At 61.6% G+C, this 19,388-nt stretch overlaps 1 protein-coding gene across 3 annotated transcripts; it reads right to left on the reverse strand.

The window, feature by feature from the left end:
* Nucleotides 1–739: 739 nt before the first annotated feature.
* Nucleotides 740–19,211, reverse strand: LZTS1 (leucine zipper tumor suppressor 1). Of its 3 annotated transcripts, none has more exons than XM_064637860.1 (4): nucleotides 19,103–19,211; nucleotides 6,112–6,512; nucleotides 4,803–5,636; nucleotides 740–4,059 (listed from the first exon to the last, which is right to left on the reverse strand). In XM_064637860.1, exons 2-4 carry the CDS (start codon nucleotides 6,454–6,456, stop codon nucleotides 3,394–3,396), a joined length of 1,845 nt encoding a protein of 614 aa, XP_064493930.1. In that variant the 5' UTR covers nucleotides 6,457–6,512; nucleotides 19,103–19,211; the 3' UTR covers nucleotides 740–3,393. The 3 variants fall into 3 exon arrangements, with proteins under 3 accessions (XP_064493930.1, XP_064493931.1, XP_064493932.1); XM_064637861.1 differs by lacking the exon at nucleotides 19,103–19,211 and adding an exon at nucleotides 18,361–18,789; XM_064637862.1 differs by lacking the exon at nucleotides 19,103–19,211 and adding an exon at nucleotides 17,777–17,801.
* Between the last annotated feature and the right edge of the window lie 177 nt (nucleotides 19,212–19,388).

Here is a 19,388-nt window from a genome sequence, read left to right on the forward strand (position 1 = left end):
CTCAGCAGCTTTTCAAAGGCTCTAAAAATAAACTTCCCTCCCGCCCGGGGCGGTGTGAGCACAGCCAAGGTTTCCCTGGAAAGCTCAGTGGGTGCCAGGTGCCCTTTTGGGGGGCGCAGAGCAGCTTGTGGGGGGCTCAGTTTTAGTGTTTTCCCTGGTTTTTGCTCCTCAAGCTCTCCCTTTACCCCCCCCCCCCAACGCTGTTTAGATCCATGTGGTGCAAAGAGGCTCTGGGTTGGTTTGGCTTGGAGGAAAGAAAACAGCTCCAAGAGTCAAAATACGACCTTGGGTTTGTTCAGGCCGTTACACTTCACCTCTTCCTTTGGGAATTGTTTTCTCTGGATCTCCTCAGGACACGGGTGGTGGGTTGGGCACCCCTGGGACTGGGGGAGGAGGGGGGGTCAGGGGGAAAATCAGCCTCACCTGCAGAGCAGGAGGGCGAAGCTGGAGGGTGCAGGGTGGGATTATCCCCCCTCTCCAATCCCTCCGGGTGTGCCAGAGACACGCTTTTCCATGCTTGGGTTATCCCAGCTGCAGAGCGGAGATAACAGGCCTGGGGACAGCAGGGCCAGGTGGAGGGATGTCCCCAAAGGGGACCCTGGGGGGCTGTGATAGATGGCTTGTGGCTTGGGGGGGCACAACAAAGCACCATCCTGCTTTTTTTGGTGTGGAAAACCCCTGGAACGCTGCCAAGCACTCAGGGGTGGGAGGGGGAGGGTGGTGGTGGGGAGGCCGAAAAGAAGTTTTACAAAATTTTTATTTATAAATAAAACCATAAAATTACCAGTAGTTTACATCAGTCACCAGAAATAACATCCAAAAAAAAAAAAAAAAAACAACCCGAACGAAAAAACAAAACAAAACAAAACAAAACCTGCAGAAAAATAATTCTCTGTACAGGCTGAGGCTGGGCAGGAGCCCCCCCCGGGTTGGCTCCCACCCGGAATGACACACCTGGAATGCGGACGGGCACACACAGCGTTGTGCAAAGGCAGCACGTCGAGGCCTCTGGGCCATCACATCATAGAGCAGGGGCTGGGAGAGGGGACACGGGGCTGGGAGAGGGGACACGGGGCTGGGAAGGGGACATGGGGCTGGGAGAGGGGACATGGGGCTGGGAGAGGGGACACGGGGCTGGGAGAGGGGACATGGGGCTGGGACAGGGGGATATGGGGCTGGGAGAGGGGACACGGGGCTGGGAAGGGGGACACGGGGCTGGGAAGGGGGATATGGGGCTGGGAGAGGAGGATATGGGGCTGGGAGAGGGGGACACGGGGCTGGGAGAGGGGACATGGGGCTGGGAGAGGGGACATGGGGCTGGGAGAGGGGACACGGGGCTGGGAGAGGGGATATGGGGCTGGGACAGGGGGATATGGAGCTGGGAAGGGGGACATGGGGCTGGGACAGGGGGATATGGGGCTGGGAGAGGGGGATATGGAGCTGGGAAGGGGGACATGGGGCTGGGAAGGGGGACATGGGGCTGGGAAGGGGGACATGGGGATGGGAGGGGGGACACGGGGCTGGGAGAGGGGGATATGGAGTTGGGAAGGGGGACACGGGGCTGGGAAGGGGGACATGGGGATGGGAGGGGGGACATGGGGCTGGGAGAGGGGGATATGGGGCTGGGAATGGGGACACAGGGCTGGGGAACAGGGGTAGTGCCTCCAAGGCCAGCGGGAGCAGGAGCAGGGCGTTGGGAAGGCAGGGAAGGGCTCTGCTCCCCTGGGTTTGGCTCTGGGGACGCTCCCGGTCGCTCCGGGGTGGGAGAGGGGGGTGCAGAGCCCCCAGTGCTTGGGGCCATGGCTTGGGGGATGCACTGAATCCCTTCTGGCCTCGAAGCTGGAGCCATCCCAGCTCCAGAGCATCCCTGGGCAGGGCTGGGCAGAGGCTGGACCCGGCGTGGCCCCCATTTCCAGCCACGGGGATCTGAGGTTGGCTTTTCTCCGGCGGGGCCGTGGGTGAGGGTTGGGGTGGGCACCCAGCCAGGAAAACTGGGGCAATGCACTTGGGGGTGCTCGGGGCCAGGTGCAGAAGGCACAGACTGGTTTCTGTGTGTCGCTTTTCCAGGCTGGAATGGTGTGAGGGACGTTGGGTTCTGCTGCTCATGAAGCCCTTGGCCCGATCTGTGGCTTTGGGGTTTGTGCAAGACCTGCCCCAAAACCCCCTGGGCTGGGGCAGTGGGTGAACAGACACCCTGCAGTAAAAAAACATCATTGCACTGGCACAGAGGGGGCCTGGCTGGAGATCTCCACCCTGGGAAGCTGGATCCAGGCTGGTTCCCTCCCTCCTGGCCGTGCTGAGCCACAGGGGACACGGGAGTCACCTCTGGTGACCTGCAGTGGAGCCTCGTTATCCACTTGCTGGTGGCAGGAGGAAATTTTTAAGAGCTGGGGTAGAAAACAAAGTGAAAGTGGGGGTTTTGGGTTTTTTTGGGTTTCTTTTAACCAGCTCCTCTTGCTGGGATCCCGTGGATGTAAGGACACAGCAGGAGATAAGGCAGCCGGGGGTCCCGGAGGGGACGGTTGCAGCGAGTGGGGGGGGGCTGTGGGGTGAACACAACCCCGATTCCTTGGTCAGACTGTGGCTGGGACACTTCTCCTAGCTCTGAAATCCAGCTGCTGCCTGGCAGCTGGGGAAAGGGATGCCAGGGAGTGCTGGGCTGGCCACGGCTCACCCAGGGATGTGCAGGGGGGGTGCAGGGTGGGCTGTGCCCTTCAGTGAACGGGGATTTCGGGGGGTTTCGGCTGTAACCCGCTGGGGGGGTGCAGGTGGGGTCCTTCCTGAGGCACTGCAGCAGCCCGAGGGTGGGAGCAGTGGATGTGCCAGTGGCAGGAGGTGGCTCCGTGGTCCCACAGCGCCCTGGGATTGGCACTGACGGAGAAGGGCGAGGAGGTGTGAGAGCAGCGTGGTGCTTCCTGCAGGGAGCTGGACGTGTGCTGTGGCTGATTCCCTTCAAAGGCAGTGGGAAGGACCGTGGTGTCCCCATTCCCCGGAGTTTTGGTGTCCCCATCCCCGGAGCTGTGCCCTGATCCCTCGGAGCCTGGAGCAGAGCACCCCTCGGGCGCCGTGCATCGCTGGGAGTTAATCTGCTGAGTTCCTGTCCCCTGACCACCCCATCGCCGGCTCCTCAGTCCTCCCAGGGGCAGAAGGGGCACTGCCGGGGTGGGGGGAGCTGCTGGCACGTCACCACTGGCACGAGTTGCTTGTTCACCTCTGTAACACGACAGGCGACGGGGAGCACCGGGACGGGCAGGGAGCGGGGCCGGGAGCCCCCCGGGTAATTACATGGCTCAGCTGGACTGTACAAGGCACGGGCAGCGTGTCCCCCCCGGGAGGGACACCTGCCCCGAGCTGCAGGCAGGGCAGGGCAGGGCAGGGCAGGGCAGGGCCGGCTCAGATCTCGGTGGCGATGATGTCCTCGTAGGGCACGTCGGCGCCGGGGATCTCCAGCTCGATGGGCTCCTTGCCGTCCTCCCCCGCGGCCAGCTGCTGCAGCATCTTCTCCAGGTTCTGGTTCCTCTTGTACATGTGCAGGTAGCTCTGCTGCAGCTGCTTCTGGTAGTGGATCACCTTCTCCTTCTCCTCCTTCCACGTCTGCCGCTCGTGCTGGAAGCCGGAGGTCATCTGCTCGTTGTTGTCCCGCTCGGCCTCCAGCTCTGCCCGCAGCCTCTCCACCTCGCCCTGCAGGGCTTGGGCCTCCTCCAGCCCCACACGGGGCCCGGGCCCCTCCCGGGCCTCGCTCAGCTGCTCCCTGAGGACGGCGAGCTCCGTGCGCAGGTCCACGATCTCCTGCTCCAGCAGGTTCACCTTCTCCCGCAGCAGCTCCGACTCGTTCTTCTTGCGCTGCAGCTCGTTCTCGCACACCTCCAGCTCCATGGCCTTGGTGCGCAGGGACACCTCCAGCTCCTGGGTCTTCATCTCCAGCCCTTCCATCTTCGCCCTCACCTCCTTCAGCTGCGCCTTCAGGCCGAGGATCTCGGTGGTCTTGGTGTTGAGCTCCGTCTGGGACTCCTTCAGCTGCTGCTTCAGCAGGGAGATCTCGCCGGATTTCTGGCACACCTGTGGGCAGGGATGGAGAGCCCGAGTCAGGGGACAGCCCACGGCACACACAGTGCCCCGTGTGAGCCACACTGGGCACAACCTGTGCGAGGGCTCCCCCACCCTCCCAGGGAAGGATTTCTCCCTCATATCCAATCTAAACCTCAGCTGGGGCTCAGCGTGTGGAGACCCCGAACTGCAGTTATTTCTCTTGATTTAGAATTAATTTAATTATGATGATTAGCTGTAATTAATATTAAAAATAATTATTCATAAACTTCGGGATTTTCATCAGTTTAACGCTCTTTGTTCAGCAGTACCCAACGAGTGAGTAAATTAAGCAGTGGAAGGTTTTACTGCTCTCTAACAAATGGCCGTGGCAAGTCCAAGTAGTTCCTATTTCCACGTGGGAAGGCAGCTTTACTGCTCCTCTGGGGCAGGCAGCTGGAAAACCCTGTGCTGGAGGCTGGAAATGCCAGGTTATTTTAATGACTGAGTGTTTTATGCACTGGCTGTTCCCGTGGATGATGGGAAGGGCTGAGGGGTTAAGAGGGGCGGTGAGAGCCTCAATTACAGCTCACAGAACTCCTTGGGTTTAACATCCACATCCCACAGCCCTGCACCCCCCCGTGGTGCTGCTGGGAGGCAGGAATAGAGGTGGAGAAGGGCTCCATCTATTGCTGCTGCCAAAGCTGCCCCGTTCCACACTCACACTCTGCTCTGGGCACCCTCAGCCCCAGCTTTGGTGCCCCGGTGCCACTCACCTCCCACTGCGTCTCCTCCAGCGCCGGGGCGAAGCTGGTCTTCTCCTTCTCGTAGGACCTCAGCTTGGTCTCCAGCAGGTTCTGCTCCTTCATGAGTTTCTCCAGCTCCTCCCGGAGCTGCTGCTTCTCCTGCTGCAGCTGGAAGACCTGGAGGTGAAGGACCTGCTGCGTGCGCTGCGTTTTCTGCGAGGTCTGCTTGAGTTTGCTGTTGCACTTCTGCTTGAGGCCCTCCAGCTCCTCCTTGCAGCGCCGCTGCTTCTCCTCGTAGGCCTGGCAGGAGCTGATTTCCTTCTCCTCGAAGCTCGACTGAAGCTCCTGCAGCTCCCCCTCCCTCTCCAGCAGCTTCTGCTCCAGCTCCTGGATGGTGGACTCGTCGGTGGAGATGGGCGAGCGGACGCAGGCGGTTTTCTCCGCGGCTCCGTGGTGGTGGTGAGGGGCTTTGCCGGGGTTCAGGATCTTGTTGCCCCCGTCGGAGAAGGACATGGCCTTGAGGCTCATCATGTTGCTGTCCTGGATGATGGCACACTGCAGGATGTTGTGGGCAGAGCCCCCGAAGCGGCTGATGGGGCCCATGGGGGTGACGAGGGGGTCGAGCTGGTAACTGCTGCTGGTGCTGTGAGTGGGGAGGCTGGACATGGAGTTCCTGCCCGAGTCAGACAGACCCCCCGAGCACAGCACGGGCTTCAGCTCCTGCTCCTTGGCTTTCTCCGGGGGGTGCAGGGGCGGGGGGAGGTGCCCCCCGCTCTCGGGGGGGGAGGAGGAGTGCAGGATGGCCCCCGAGCGCGGCAGCACCGGCTTGAAGGCGGTGGGACGGGCAGGAGGCTTGTCCACACCCTGGGGGAGAGCAGAGCCCGTCAGCACAGACCCAAACCATCAGCACAGACCCAAACCATCAGCACAGACCCAACCAATGCCATCTGCCCCCCCCCACACCCTCTGTCCCCAGGGGTGAGACCCCCACGGCGGGACAGCTCCGCTCTCCCTCGAGGGCCAAAAGCTCGGGAAGATGCTGATGGGTGAAAGTGCCTCTGCTGGGAGATGAAGGGTGTGCTTGGGAATTAAAGGGTCTGTGTGCCTTGGATCACATGGCACAATTTTGGATCATGTTGCTGAGCCCAGTCCCAAAGCTGAGGGTGGCACAGTGCCCCCAGCACCTCCCTGCTGCCCCTCTCCTCCTGCTTCCCACCCCAAACTGATCTCACGGACCACGGCCAGGACAGCCCTGCCGTGGGACCTGCACCCCCTCTGAGGATGGATGGGGCCCAGTGGGGCACCCCCCGCTCCCAGGGCCACCATTCCCCCCACTAACCACTTCCAGCTGGCTGGGGAAGGGCAGCATCTTCTGCGGCGTGGGCGTCCCGAAGTCGATGCTGCTGCCGCCCGCCTGGCCCAGCTCCCCTCCGGCCAGGGAGGTGTAGTCCCGGTGGGAGCCGTGGGACTTCTGGCTGACCTTGATGTAGAAGAAGTCCTCATTCTTGCTGCTTTTGGAGCCGGACTTGTGCCCGGAGTCCTGGGAGAAGCCGAAGCGGAGCAGCCCGTCCGAGTAGCGGTTGAGCTTCTTGAGGTGGGAGGGCTTGCGGAGGCGGTAGTGGGAGGCGCGGCAGTGCTTGCTGTGCAGGCTGTGCCCGGAGATGAGGCTGCTCACGCTGCCCATGCTGGTCCCGGCGGGGGCAGGGCCCGGCTGAGCTCATAGCAAAGCCGGCGGCGGGTCTGGGGACACAGAGACAGCGGGTCAGGAGCGGCCACGGGAGCGGGGGGTGATGCCACAAAGGTGGGGTTTGGGTGAGAGGGGACACCGAGGGCAGAGCTCAGCGGGGGCAGCTCCAATCGCTGCTCTGGGTGAGCAGCAACAGCACCCTGGAAGGGCTGGAGCTGTGCCAGGGCAGGGTCAGGTTGGATCTCAGGGAAAGGTTCTTCCCCCAGAGGGTGGTTGGGCACTGACCAGGCTCCCCAGGGTTTGGTCACAGCCCCCCCAAACCTGCCAGAGCTCAGGGAGTGTTTGGACAACGCTCTCAGCACAGGGTGGGATTGTTGGGGTGTCTGTGCAGGGCCAGGAGTTGGACTCTGATCCTTGTGGGTCCCTTCCAGCTCAGGATATTCCACGATTCTGCCCTAAGCACACCTCGCAGGCACAGCTGGGCACACGCCAGCACTGACAGGGTTTGTGCCAAGGGCACCTCTGTGCACATCTCCCCTGTGTGCCCAGGGGGGGTGCAGATGGACCAGCTGCCCCTCGGGCATGTGAAGGGACAGGGATGTTTGCTGGGGCTGATCCCCCCACTCCCAGCCCCATGGGAAGGAGGGTGGCACCCAGGGAAGAGCAAGGCTTTCCCCTGAGCCCGGGGATGGCTCCAGGAGCCTCCCACGAGTTGCCCGAGTCCCCCAGGCCACAGCTCCTGAATGGCCAGGGGCATCCTGCCCAACGCCCAGGGGGCTCGTCAGGAGCTGCAGGTTACAGCAGGAGGGCTCTCTACAGGAGTCTCTAAAATGACAAGAGGAGGAAAAGGGGTTTGTAGTGATTTTTAGGTGCCTAAGAGGCATAATTCCAAGGAGCACCCTTGGCTCCTGCTTTTTGCACGTGATGGATCTCATCTCCCGCCAACCAGCCGCAGTCACAACCCTCTCCTGCACCAGCCTGTGCCCCCCGATTCTCCAGTTTTCAGTGCCCCTCTTAACCTGCCTGAAAAGGAAAGCTGTGAGGTTTAATTACACTTAATGTCTGTGCAGCACTTCAGAGGAGGAGAGGCCTAGTGTGTGTGCTGAGTGCTGTGAGGAGGGCTCAGAGGGATGGGGGCTCTGTGCTCGCTCTCTCTGCTGGGGGGGGAAAAAAGATGTAGAAAATAAACCCCCAGCTCCTGGTGGCCTTTGTGGCTCTTGGCTCCCAGAGCCAGGGCTCTAATGGAGATGCACCTTCCATCCAGGTAATTAAGGGGAGAAAGGGGGAAAGCATGTAATCCAAATGAGTTAAATCCTGTTGGCACAGGATGAGCAGAAAGGAGACATTCCTGCTCCTTTGGAACAGCTCAGAGCTCCCAGTGTTGGCACTGTGTGATCCAGCTCTTCTCCAGAGCTACCCCAGGCCCAGCTCCCATCCCCCAAACAGGAATCCTGGGGGTTCAGAGTGTCCCCTGGCAGTGGCACAGGGTTGGGTGGTGCAGGGGGTGTGCCAGGGCATCCTCATCCTCCAGCTCCAGGCAGTCACTCCTGCGTGTTTCCCACTCGTGGATATGTCCTGCCTTACACCTGCTCCAGGGCCAGCCCCTCTGCACCCCAAAACCAGGGCAGCATCGACCTGTGCCCACCCCTCAGCTTCAGCTGCTCCCTTTTCTCCACACCCCGAGGACCCAGATTGATTAAGTATCCAAGGAAAGTCCTGGAGAGGCAGATGATACCATTCTAATCCCTAAATCCATTTTGGGGGGATTAGGAAGAGTAAGTAAGAACCGAGGCCTGACTGCTGCCGGGATGCTGATGTGTGAGAGGTGATAAACGACTTTGGGCTTCCCTCACTGTGCAGGGGAAGAGGCAGAGAGGGCAGGGAGGGGCAGGAATCGCCGCAGGGGAGGGGATCATTGGCACAGGAGGCAGCAGAGCTGCCAACTGCGGTGACAGCAACCCCAGGCAGGGCTCAACACGTGCCAGGGAGCAGCCCTGGTGTGCTGACACATATTTTACACCCGGCTGTATTTACAGGCACCTATGGCAGAGGTGGTGGGGGGGGGGAGGTTTGATCCCTTAAACCAGAGGTTTCAGGCTGCGTGGAGCTGCTGCTCCAGGGATTCCAGGCTCTCTGTCCCCTTGGATAGATGTGCCCTTGGGTTTTTGGGTGCCTGCAGGAGAAAGGAGAAATGCAGAAACGCGGGGAGGGAGAGCTGGGACTTTCCAGCCTCTTGGCAGGAGGTGTTTCAATCAATCCCAGCCCTCCCACACACGCCTGAGAGGGTTGGGCACGTCTTTTTCTTCTCCTTCCCCCTTCCCACTTAAAAATGAACACTTTGAAAGCCGTGGAGGAGTTGGAATTCATGGGCAATGTCTGCAGGAAGGGGAAGGCTCTGGAGGCAGCACAGGCTCCTGCTCCAGCTTTTGGGGGACCTCTAAAGGGGGACCAGACTTGTCCCCCTCCTTGTGCAGCCTCACATTGGCATCTTCCCTGCATCACACCCAGTGACCGTGTGGCTCTTCAGGGAGCCAGATCAGCCTGCTGAGCCAACCCACAGCCAGTCATTACGTGCACACAGGTATCTTTGGCTCTGTGGACACATACGTGTATTTTTAAGGGGTTTGCAAGCTCGGCAACAGGCACGGTTGGGTCGGGTCGGGCTTTGCTGCGAAGTGTAAAACGCGGTTGGGGGTAAAAAATGAAAAGTAAGTGATACTGAGAGTGCAGGCAATGAAAACGGGGGGTGCCCCAGCCCGGGCACTGCGGTGGCAATGTCACCGTACCAGCCTGGCTCTGTCCCCAAAGCCAAACGCTGCAGCCCCCCCCCGGCTCAGCCCCAGCCCCGCCGGGCTCTCCGCGCTAAATGTGATTACCCTGAGCCGCGATTTGCCCCGTCACTCATCAATTAGCGTCACTCATCAATTAGCGGGGAGAGAAAGCCAGAAAAGACACGAGCCTTCTCCTCCCGCTCAGCAAAGGAGCCCCTCCGGGCTCGTTTGTCGGCGCCGCGGTGGGGAGGGGGCACAGAGCAGTGTCTGTGCACCGCGGCCCTTCAGGGGCTGTGAACAAAACCCCTGAATCCCGGAATCACACAACAGTCAGGCTGGGAGGGGAGCTCTGCAGGTCACCCACCCCCCAGGTGAAGTAGGGAGGTGGGGGGGGGACCCGCGGTGCTCCTGGGGGGACAGACCCCCCAACAAACACTCAGGCAGTGTGGGCTAAACCCACGGGATCGGGGCTGAGCACGTGGATGCTCCCACTCCTGCCTGTGCAGGAAGAGGGGGGAAAAAATGAATGGCATCTCATCATCCCAGTCATGCCTTCCCTGCACGTGGGAGAGCAGCTCCTTCCCGGCGCCTCCTTCCTCAATGGGCTGCAGGAATTTAATCTTATCTCCTTCCCAGCACGCTTTCTTTGAGGCTTTTCCCTCTCCCCTGCAGAGTTCTCGCGCAGGCAGCAGCTTTCCCTCCACCTTCCTCGACAGGTCACCCTCGCAAAAGAGCCCTCGTTTCCTCCCGGGCTTCGCGGTGTCACTTGGCTCCCTGCTGAGCCTGCTCTTCCCCCCTTTCCGAACGCCAAAGCTTCCTTCTTCCCTGCAATCTCTCGCCCACTCTTTTTCCCCTCTCGAATTATTATTCATCCTCTCTGTGCAGATGCTCCCACACATTTGGGTGTTTGCTGGGAGAGGCACAGATAACACGGGGAGCAGCTGCCAGGAGCCCGGCTCCGGGATCAGCCTCCTTCCTCTTTCCCTCGATCGCTGCCAGGTGATGTGCCCCCGTTTCACGCGGTGATTCGGGTCTTTGAGGCACCAGGAATGCGGCCCTGGGGGGAAATGTGGGCATTTCTGTGGCGAAAAGCCCCGCACGCGCCTCGTGGAGCATCCGACTGATGCTTTGAGTCCAGCCCGGGCTGTGTGAGCATCTGCCCGTCCCCGCCCCAGCTCCTGCCTGCCCTCCCCGTGCCCAGCTGGAGCCAGGCTCTCCAAAACCTGCTCATTTCGGTCTCCAAAGAAATGGCAGCAATAAGGGTTTGGAGAGCGCCGACCTTGCCCCCTCCCCGTAATGGTCCCCCCTCCCCGCGCTAATGGGGGGCAATTCAGAGCCTGCCCGGGCAGGCGCCAGCCCGTGGTGCTCAATTGTGGCTCGGGGCCCCACGACAAGGCTCCCATTCACCGCGGGCCATTGTCCCCTCTCCTTCATTGTCATTCATCGGGCTCGGTTTGATGGCAGGCGGGCGGTGAATGGAGCACAAAGCCCGCACCATGTGTTCCGCCCCGATCTGCCGGCGGCCGAGGGGGACACTCGACAGGAAGAATAAACCAGCCTCAATTACGCGTTACATCCACTCTAATAGCCCGGGAGTCCATCACACTTAATGTTGTTTCAATGAACAGCGAGAGAATTCACACCCCCCGCCCGGCGCTTGTTAGAGGAGCCGCCGCTGCCTTTGGCAGGGGGTCGGGTGGGCTTCGTGCCAGCGCGGCGGTCCCGGACCGTGCCGAGGCCCTGCCAGCGCGCCCTGGCAGCTGGTCATCCTGCTGCAGGCCCTGCAGGCGAAGGTGCAACCGCTCAATGGGGGAAAAAAAGGCGAAAAAAGGCAATTTGCCTCCGTTTCGAAGCCCCTCGGCAGCACCGAGGGTTCCTGTGGGAGGGTGGCTCAGGCCAAGGGCATTTGTGTCACCCTTCCTCCTGCTGGAAAAGCCAGGAATCAGCGCTGAATCCAGCATCAGCTTTGGGAAGGGCTTGGAGGAGCTGCGGGCACTTCCCTTCCCTGCGTGGAGCGACGGAGGCCCCGCTCCTGCCCAGGGATGTGGCTGTGCTGGGAGAGCAGGGTGAAATCATCCCTGGGAGGATGTAGGTGGGACTGTTTGGGGAAGCCAGTCCTGGAACGAGAGGAATCTCTCAAATTAACAGTGAATCACGTTGGCAGGGCGAGCTCTGAGGGTCTGGGCTCCACACCCACCGTGCTGTTCCTGCTTCCACACTGCTCCTGCTTCCACACTGCTCCTGCTTCCACACTGCTCCCACCGCTCCCCTGGGGCCGAGCAGGGAGAGGCTCCTGTGCCTGCCTGGGGACGATTGCTCAACCCTCAGAAAACTGGTGTCAGCAGAATCCTGTGACTCCCAACACCTGCGTTTCTGCAGAGCCTCGTGTTTCCTCCGCAGCAAACGCTGCCCGGGCAGCTGTTCTGAGCAAACACACGGGCTGGGAGAGGGCTGGATTATTATTCCTTCTGTCCCACAGCCCAAGAGGGACGTAGAAGTGAGACAAACCTTGCTGCTGGTGGCTGAAAGGTCACAACCACAGCCAGCAGCTGTTTATTCCCAGGAGAAGCCAGTGGGGAGTTCCAGCCCATGGGGAAGTCATGGCTGGGTTGGGGAGGTGTGACCGCCTGGAGCTGTGTCAGGGCAGGGGCAGGTTGGATATTTGGGAAAGGTTCTTCCCCCAGAGGGTGGTTGGGCACTGACCAGGCTCCCCAGGCTCTGGGCACGGCCCCCCAAACCTGCCGGAGCTCCAGGAGGGTTTGGACAACGCTCTGAGGGACAGGGTGGGGCTGCTGGGGTGTCTGTGCAGGGCCAGGAGCTGGACTCTGATTCTTTTGAGTCCCTTCCAGCTCAGGGTGTTCTGTGATTCTCTGAACTGATCCTCGGGCTCGGAATGTCACCCAGCAATGTGGTGATGGGGGACACAACATCATCCCCTGCCCCTCCTGCTCCCACCTGCCAACTCAGCCAATGGTCAGAGCTGGACTGGTGCCACTGATGGGCTGTTTGGGAAGCTGCTGCTCCCTGCCCAGCCCACTGGAGGCTGTCCAGCGTGAGCATCACTTCCTGAGCCAGCCCAGTGTGTCTGTGCACGGAGCAAGGAGGATTTCTGGAGCTGAAAGGCCTCTGCTCTCCCCAGAGAGCTGCAGTTTGGATTAAACAGCTCCAGGGGCAAGGAAACCCAAGCACTGTGAGGAGCTGGGCTTCAGACCCCGCAGCCCCTCCCCTGCTGCCCCTGTCTGACCTTGGACAGGGGCTGTTCCCAGGGCATCGCTGGGGGCAGGCACAGCAGCAGCAGGGAACAGTGGGAATATCCCAGGAACCTGGGCCTCCCTGTTATATCCACCTTGGCTTGGTCTGCAGCTCTTCTTTACTCTCCTGACACCCCACATTTCTGCAGGTCACCCTCAGTCCTACCTGTGGCATTCCCAGCTCCCTGCTCAGCCCAGAGCCCAAGTGCTTTCCCCCTCTGTTCTAGGTTAAATTAACTCCAGGGCCCTCCAGAGCTCCCAACCACATGCCAAACCCTACCTGTGCCACCCAGACCTCCCCAGCTTTATTCCCACCCCTGCCAGCAGCCTCCTGTCACAGGGATTCTGGAGCTCATCAGTGATTCAACGGCACCCACACAAGTCATATCAGTCATGCTCCGGGGACAAAGGAAACACTTGTATGAGACATAGTTAAATATTCCTGGGGTGGAGAGAAAGATCTTTTCAGCTTAGCTAATTCCTCCCAGCATCTGGCTTTTCCCACTAATGAGCAACTAATACTGCAATTAAAGCCCTGCTAATTGGGAACTCAGAAATGCCGCTCCTGCTCCCTCCTGCTTCTGTCTGTTTGCAGGTTTGGGGTCTGGCTGGGCACACCTGGGTGGTGACACTGTCACCAGGGAACGGCCACCACCTCCTCACTGGTGAATTCACTGCCCTCCCACGCCGGGAACCAGCAGATCCACGGGGGAACAGCCACAGCACCCAGCGGGGCAGGACCCCCTCTGCTGACAGGGGAGGGTTTTTTGGGGGGGAGAGGCGACACCTCCCAGCAGGTCCCACCCGGGGTGGCCCATCCCTGCGAGGCAGCAGGTGCAGGGGGCCGGGGTTGGTTATTTTGGGAGCCGTCTGGGGCTGGCAGGTGGTGCCGGGGTGGGCGACAGCTGAGCTCGGAGCCGCCGGGCCCCTCCTCGTGCATCCATTTCCCACCTCGCCCCACACAATCTGCCAGGGCTGGGCACCCAAAAACCCTGCCTGCTGGGGGGCTCTGGGCAGCTCAGGGGCTCTCTGTGCATCCCCTCCTGGGCCCTGTGACTGCTGCCTGTGCAGCCCCAGCTTGGGTTTGCCTCCCCTGCACCTCCCCCGGGGTCCAGCTGATGGAAGGGCTTTGTTCTGTGCGGCTAAAAATAGCCAGGACTCGGTGTAACTCGAGATGAGCCCCAAATACTTCTCCTCCCAGCTCTGCTGCTTCCACGGGCTCTGCACGTGTCTTCCTCCATCCCCCTAATCACGGGTGAAACGAGGGCCAGAGAGCGTTTCCCCCGGGTTATGACAAGATGGGAGCACCAAGGGATCCTTCCACAAGCCACCAACCTCCCCAGGCACCAGGAAACACCTGGGCTAAGGCTCTTTCTGCTGCAAAACCCCCCCAGGATCACACAGGGGAGAAAAGCATCCTCTCCACGTTCAGGGAAAATTTAGAAGCGGTGCCGCAGGCTGCCATGGAGACAGGGCTCTGTTTGCAATCCTCCTGCTTTTTATTGTCTCTCCCCCTCTCCCAGGCTGCTGAAAAGCAGCCAGGAGCAGGGCTGGCATTGCCCCCCGTGCTCCTGGTGGCCACACTGCCCAGCCCACCTTCCCTGGCTGCCCAGCTGGGTCCCCTCTCTGCTCCCTCACCTCCTCCAGGTGCCACTTTTGGCACCTCCCTGCTGCGTCTGGGGGACCATAAAGCGGGTTTCTCTCAGCCTTGTTGGGTTCAGGGGCACCAGGAGCCCTGCCAGGGTGCCCAGCCCTGCTCTCCCTCGCTCTGGGGATGGCCAGGGAGGTGAGGACATGACCAGCCAGGGGCTGGGCTGGGGCATGTTCCTGAAATCACAGGCTGGGGACTGTCTGAGAAACAGGAGGGGAAATAACTGGCCCTGGCAGCAGCTGAAACCCCTCAATCCCTGTCCTCACCCTTAGGAAAACAGGGAGTATCAGAGGAAGAACTTCTCTGGGGTAGGAACTAAGGATCTTCCAGCAAACTAACCTCTGTGTCAAATCTAGGCTTGACTTCACAGAGCTGAGCCCCAAACCTGATTATTTCTGTGCTGCCCTTCCCTGTTTGTGATACCAGTTACACCCTGGATTTGTCCAAATGTGGGTATTTTCCTTCCCTGCCTGATGCTCAGTGAGGTGGGAGCTGAGAAAAGGCAACTTCTGCAATCTCAGGCCTTGCTGCAAAAACATCTGCTGCTGCTGGCCCCTCACCCTTCAGCTCCCTCTCTTGTTTCCCAGGCTGTCACCTCCCTATCCCTGCTCTGCTTCAATGCAGCAGCAGAAGGGGGAAAAAAACCCCAAAAAACAACAAGACAAGTTCAGTTCTCGCTTCCTATTTTCCTCCTCCTCTATTTTTCAGACTTGGCCCGTTGGTGAAAACCACCCCTTTAATGCCTGGCTGCCAAATAGAGCAATTCTCTCAACAGAGAAATGTACATCAAAGTTGCAAGGAATATTCAATTAACCTTTAAAGGAGATCATCCCTAACTGGCTTAGAGAGACGTCGCTAAATTGTTTAAAAAAGCCAAACACAGGCACTTGGGCTTCGGAGGAGCAGGTCTGTGGAGACAGTCCTGGCTGCTGGCTCGCTGAAAAAAAAAAGGGCAATTAAATATCTAAATGTTCTTTCCAACTGGCATCCTGAGCTAGAACCTCTGACAGGGTTATCTTTGCTTAGGCAAGTGGCCAAATCCACGGCTCTGCATCCAGGAAACGTGGAATAACCGAGAGAACAGCGATGGCAACAGCTCCTGGGATCTCTGGAGGGACGTCTGGGAGGCTTCTGCTTTTCCAGGGAGAGGGCAGAGAGCTCCCCTCCAGCTCTCAGAGCCGAGCACTGCCAGTGCCCAGTGGGGAGGGATGCTCCATCCTCCACAAGTCAGAGGCTCAGGGGATGAGGCTCTTCTGTAAATCATTAAAAATCCTCTTATCTGGGAGCGTGCCCAGGCATTGCCACCCTCTGCTGGAGGGAGCTGCTTCCTCAGAGGCCTCGTGCTGCCACGAGGAGATAAAGGCAGATCTTTTAGCCCAGGGGGGAAACTCCTGCCTGTGAGGAAGAGGAAGGACAGGCTGGGAATGCTGCTGAGAGGAGCCAGCAGGAGCCCCAGCACAGCTTGTGCAGCCCCTGCCCCTGGATTTGCCTCCCCAAACCCGGGCAGTGGCCACCTCTGAGCACCCTCAGCACTTCCCACGAAGGATTTGGGAATTGTTCCCCCAGCTGAGCCCTCCTGCTCCTGGTGGGGCTCCTCTCCATGAGCAAACAACCCCCGTGCAGGAGAGTCTCTGCGAGCCACATGCCAGATCTTTGTGCATTCCTGGCTATTTTTAACTAATCCCTGATGGAAACTGTCCGCTGAGGTCCTGCCACTGCTGCCCTCCCTGCTCTGGTGTCTCCTCCCTGCATCCTGCCCCTTCCACAGCTCCTGCACCTCCCGGGAAAAAGCCACAGCAGCAAACCCAGGGGCAGCTGGCAAACACGGAACACCAAGGAAACGAGGCAGGGGGGTGGATTTAAAGACCTCCCAAGAGAAAGAAATACTTAAAAACACGCAAGTCAGGGCTTAGGGGAGAGACTGGGGGGGGAAAAACCCTCTGAGTTTGCTGTCAGGGTGAAGTGCTGGAGGATTAAGGTCCCACGGCTCGGGGTGCGGGGCATGGGTGGCACTCGTGGCTCCGTTATGGGGCCGTGCTGGGCCATGGTCCTGTCTCTGCCAGCCTGGGCTGCTTTAGGAGCAGTTCTAGCACCAGCTTTAGCACCAGTTTTAGCAGCAGTTTCCCGGAATAGCCGTGGTGCTACTACGTTTTCACACTTGTCCACGCAGCACCTTGTACCACAGGCACTGAGCTCCGTCCGTGGGTGACTGAGTGTCCCCGGGAGGGACCCTGGAGCTCAGCTCTGGCTGCCAGAGCTGTTTCTCAGTGGTCTCAAGGAGAGCAGGTCAATGATCCGGGGTTTTGCTGCCTCTTGCACCCGGAGTGGCCGCTCTGCCCACCCCTGCGTGCTGCACATGCCTCACCTGAGGCTCACCTGAGCATGACTGGACCTGCCCACCGCAAAACAGAGGCTCCCAGAGAGGGGCAAAACAGTGATTTAGGGCTGAGGACACACCAGCAGAGCAAGGGAGGCGCGGGATGGGGGAGCATCCCCATCCCTGCTCCGCGGCCAGCACAGACACCCCCCCTCCTTGTGCCCGAACCCGGGGTGGGGAAGGGTCTGCCCTGCACGCCCTGGGCACGGGAATCCTGCCCTGGAAATCCCTGTGCCCGCCTCGGTGGCTCGCAGAGGAGCCTGGCTTTCCCGGAGCTCCCGTTTTTCCTACCCGAGTCTCGCATCCCTTCGCCTCCCACCCGCTGCCAGCGCCGCCTGCCAGGGAAGAGTGACTAAGGGGCGGGTGGGAGGGAACGGCTCGAGCCCGATTTAGCAGCCTGCGGTGCCGAGGGCAGCGGGAGGGCCACGGGCACGGCCGGGGGGCTCCGAGGGCGGGGGGGCTCGGCCGCGGGAGCCCGGAGCATCCCCGGAGCATCCCCGGAGCATCCCCGGAGCCGGCGCTCGAGTCCCCGAGGGCGCTTGGGCAGCTGCCACGAATTGCCCCCCCAGGGCTGATCGCGCCGAGGGTTTTGCGCTTCCAGCCCTTTGTCCCGCCGATTAATGGCCCCGGTGATTAATTGCGCGGGCAGGGCGGCTCTCGGGGGGCTCTGCAGCCCCCGGGAAAGCCTGGCAGGGGGTGTAGGGGTGAGCTGGGCACACGGGGGGGGGAGCTGTGTGATGGTGTGTGACAGGGCACAGCCAGGCTGGCGTGGGAGGCTGGGACCAGGCGAGGAGCAGCCGGACGGGCTCTGCCCTGGCAGGGATTTCAAAGGGAGGTTAATCAGTGTCTGGAGCGATGGGAGATAGTGGAGGCTCACGAGGAGTTTCTCCCCGGCTCATATTCCACTTGCCGCAGCCTCCAGTGCGGAAAACAGGCTCTGGGGAGGGAATTTGGACAGCCATGGAAACGCAGGCCTGCCAGGGAAAATGGGTCAGGGGCTGGTCCCTCTGAGCACAGCGAGGCACGCATGGAAGGAGGTCACAGGCCCCACTCGTGAGCACCAGAGAGAGAAAGGAAACCCCCCCAGAGCTGCTCTGCCGGGGCAGGAGGTGCCCAGGGAGGGCTCGGCACTGCTGGAAGGAGCTGACACGGGGGCCAGGGGGGTGGTGGCAGAACGGGACAGGGGAAGGCAAATGCAAACTGCCCGGGGAGATAGGGATGTGCAGCAGGGACGTGGTGGTACCAGGTAGGGGGTGTGTGGGCACACCTGGATGGGAGCTGTCAGGGCTCCCCCACAGTCCTGGGCCCGCTGGTCCCACTTGTGTGGGACCCTCCTGCCGCAACCCTGGGGACCTGCCCTGCGGCCACAGACCCCTGAAGCACGAGAGAAAGCGAGGTGATCTCTGCAGAGCCCAGGCAGGTGTCTGGCCTGTTCGGACAGACAGCAGGACGGACACTCCTCAGCCGGCTGAGCAAGGACAGGAGCGCCGCGAGCCGAGCCCGGGACCCGTCCCCGCGCTTGGTCCCGCTGGATTCGCTGGGCCGAGCGGCTCTGGCGCTGAAGGCAGATCGTCGGCGGGGTGAGCAGCGACAGCCCGGAGCTGACTCCTGCCACAGCCGTGGCAGCTCTCCAGCGCTGCTTTTAAGGGCGAGATTAATCCCCGGCTTTCCCGGAGCCGCGCGGGCACCCCCGGGAGCTGTGCGGGCTCTGCGCGGCACTGACCCCCCCGCCCACGCCTTCACCCGCCTGCGAAACCAGGCACAGCCCCTGCACGGCGAGGGGACATCGCCAGAGCCAGCGCTGCGCACCTGAGAGAAGGCTGAGCCCCCTCCAGCCATCCCCGTCTGTACCTGGACGATGCCGCATCCAGGCGCAACTGGCATCTCCCACGGAGGTGCCCGATGATGCCCACGCCGGGCACATCCCCTGCGCTGCCTTATCCCCTTTCTTCGCCCCGCGCTGCCCGTACGCCCGCGGGCTCCGGCGGCAAATAATCCCTGCACGGGCAAGCAGCCCCTCTGCCGGGGTGGCTCCGTGCTGATGACAGCAAACCAAAGGCATCCGCTCCTTTCCTTTCCCTTCCCGGGGAGTCTGGGGACGCTGTAACCCGAGGCAGCCCTCACCACCGAGGTGCTGAACACGCAGAATTTTCTCGCTGCCGTGCGAAAAAGAAGTTTTCCAGACTTCAGAGGGAAAGCGAAAAGCCAGAGCCGAGCCCCGGGGGAGCCGCGGGCGGCCCCGGCCGGGCAGGGGGGGATGCGAGCCGGCCATGGGGGCGAGTCCAGCCGCCCCCCCGACCCTTCGTGCCCGAACCCCGCGCCCCTTGCCCGGCAGAGGGGCTTGCGGGGCACCCGGGCTGGGGGGTTCACCCCGAAGAGACGCGCCCCGATCGCAGTGCGGGGAGTCCCCCCCCGGCGCAGCTCAGCCCCTCCCGGTCCCTCCGGTCCTCCTGGACCCCCATCCCTCTTCCCGGAGCTCCCCCGCACGTCCCGCAGCGCTTCGCCGCCGCCTCCCCCCCCGCTCGTCCCCCTGCCCGGAGCTCCCGGGCACGACCCCCTTCCCCGGTGCCCCCCGCGTGTCCCCCGTGCCCACCTCGGGTGGCCGCCGTGTCCCGGGCGCGGTGCGGGGCTGCGCGGGGCTCCCAGTGCCGGCCCGGCCGCAGCATCCCCGGCTCGGCGGCGGCGGAGGAGGAGCCTTGGATGGAGCCCCCGCGCCCCGGGACCGCCCCGGCGCAGCCCCCGCCTTTGTGTGCCGGCCCCCGGCCGCCCCCAGCCCCGCCTCGGGCCCGCGGGGGGGAGAAGGGGGGGTTCGGCCGCTCGCTCTGGGGGCAAACGCTGAGAGAGAGGGGAGAGGTGCTGGGGACGGGGGGAACGCCGGT

This window comes from Pseudopipra pipra, chromosome 28 (genome assembly GCF_036250125.1).
Source record: "Pseudopipra pipra isolate bDixPip1 chromosome 28, bDixPip1.hap1, whole genome shotgun sequence".
Taxonomy (NCBI): Eukaryota; Metazoa; Chordata; class Aves; order Passeriformes; family Pipridae; genus Pseudopipra; species Pseudopipra pipra.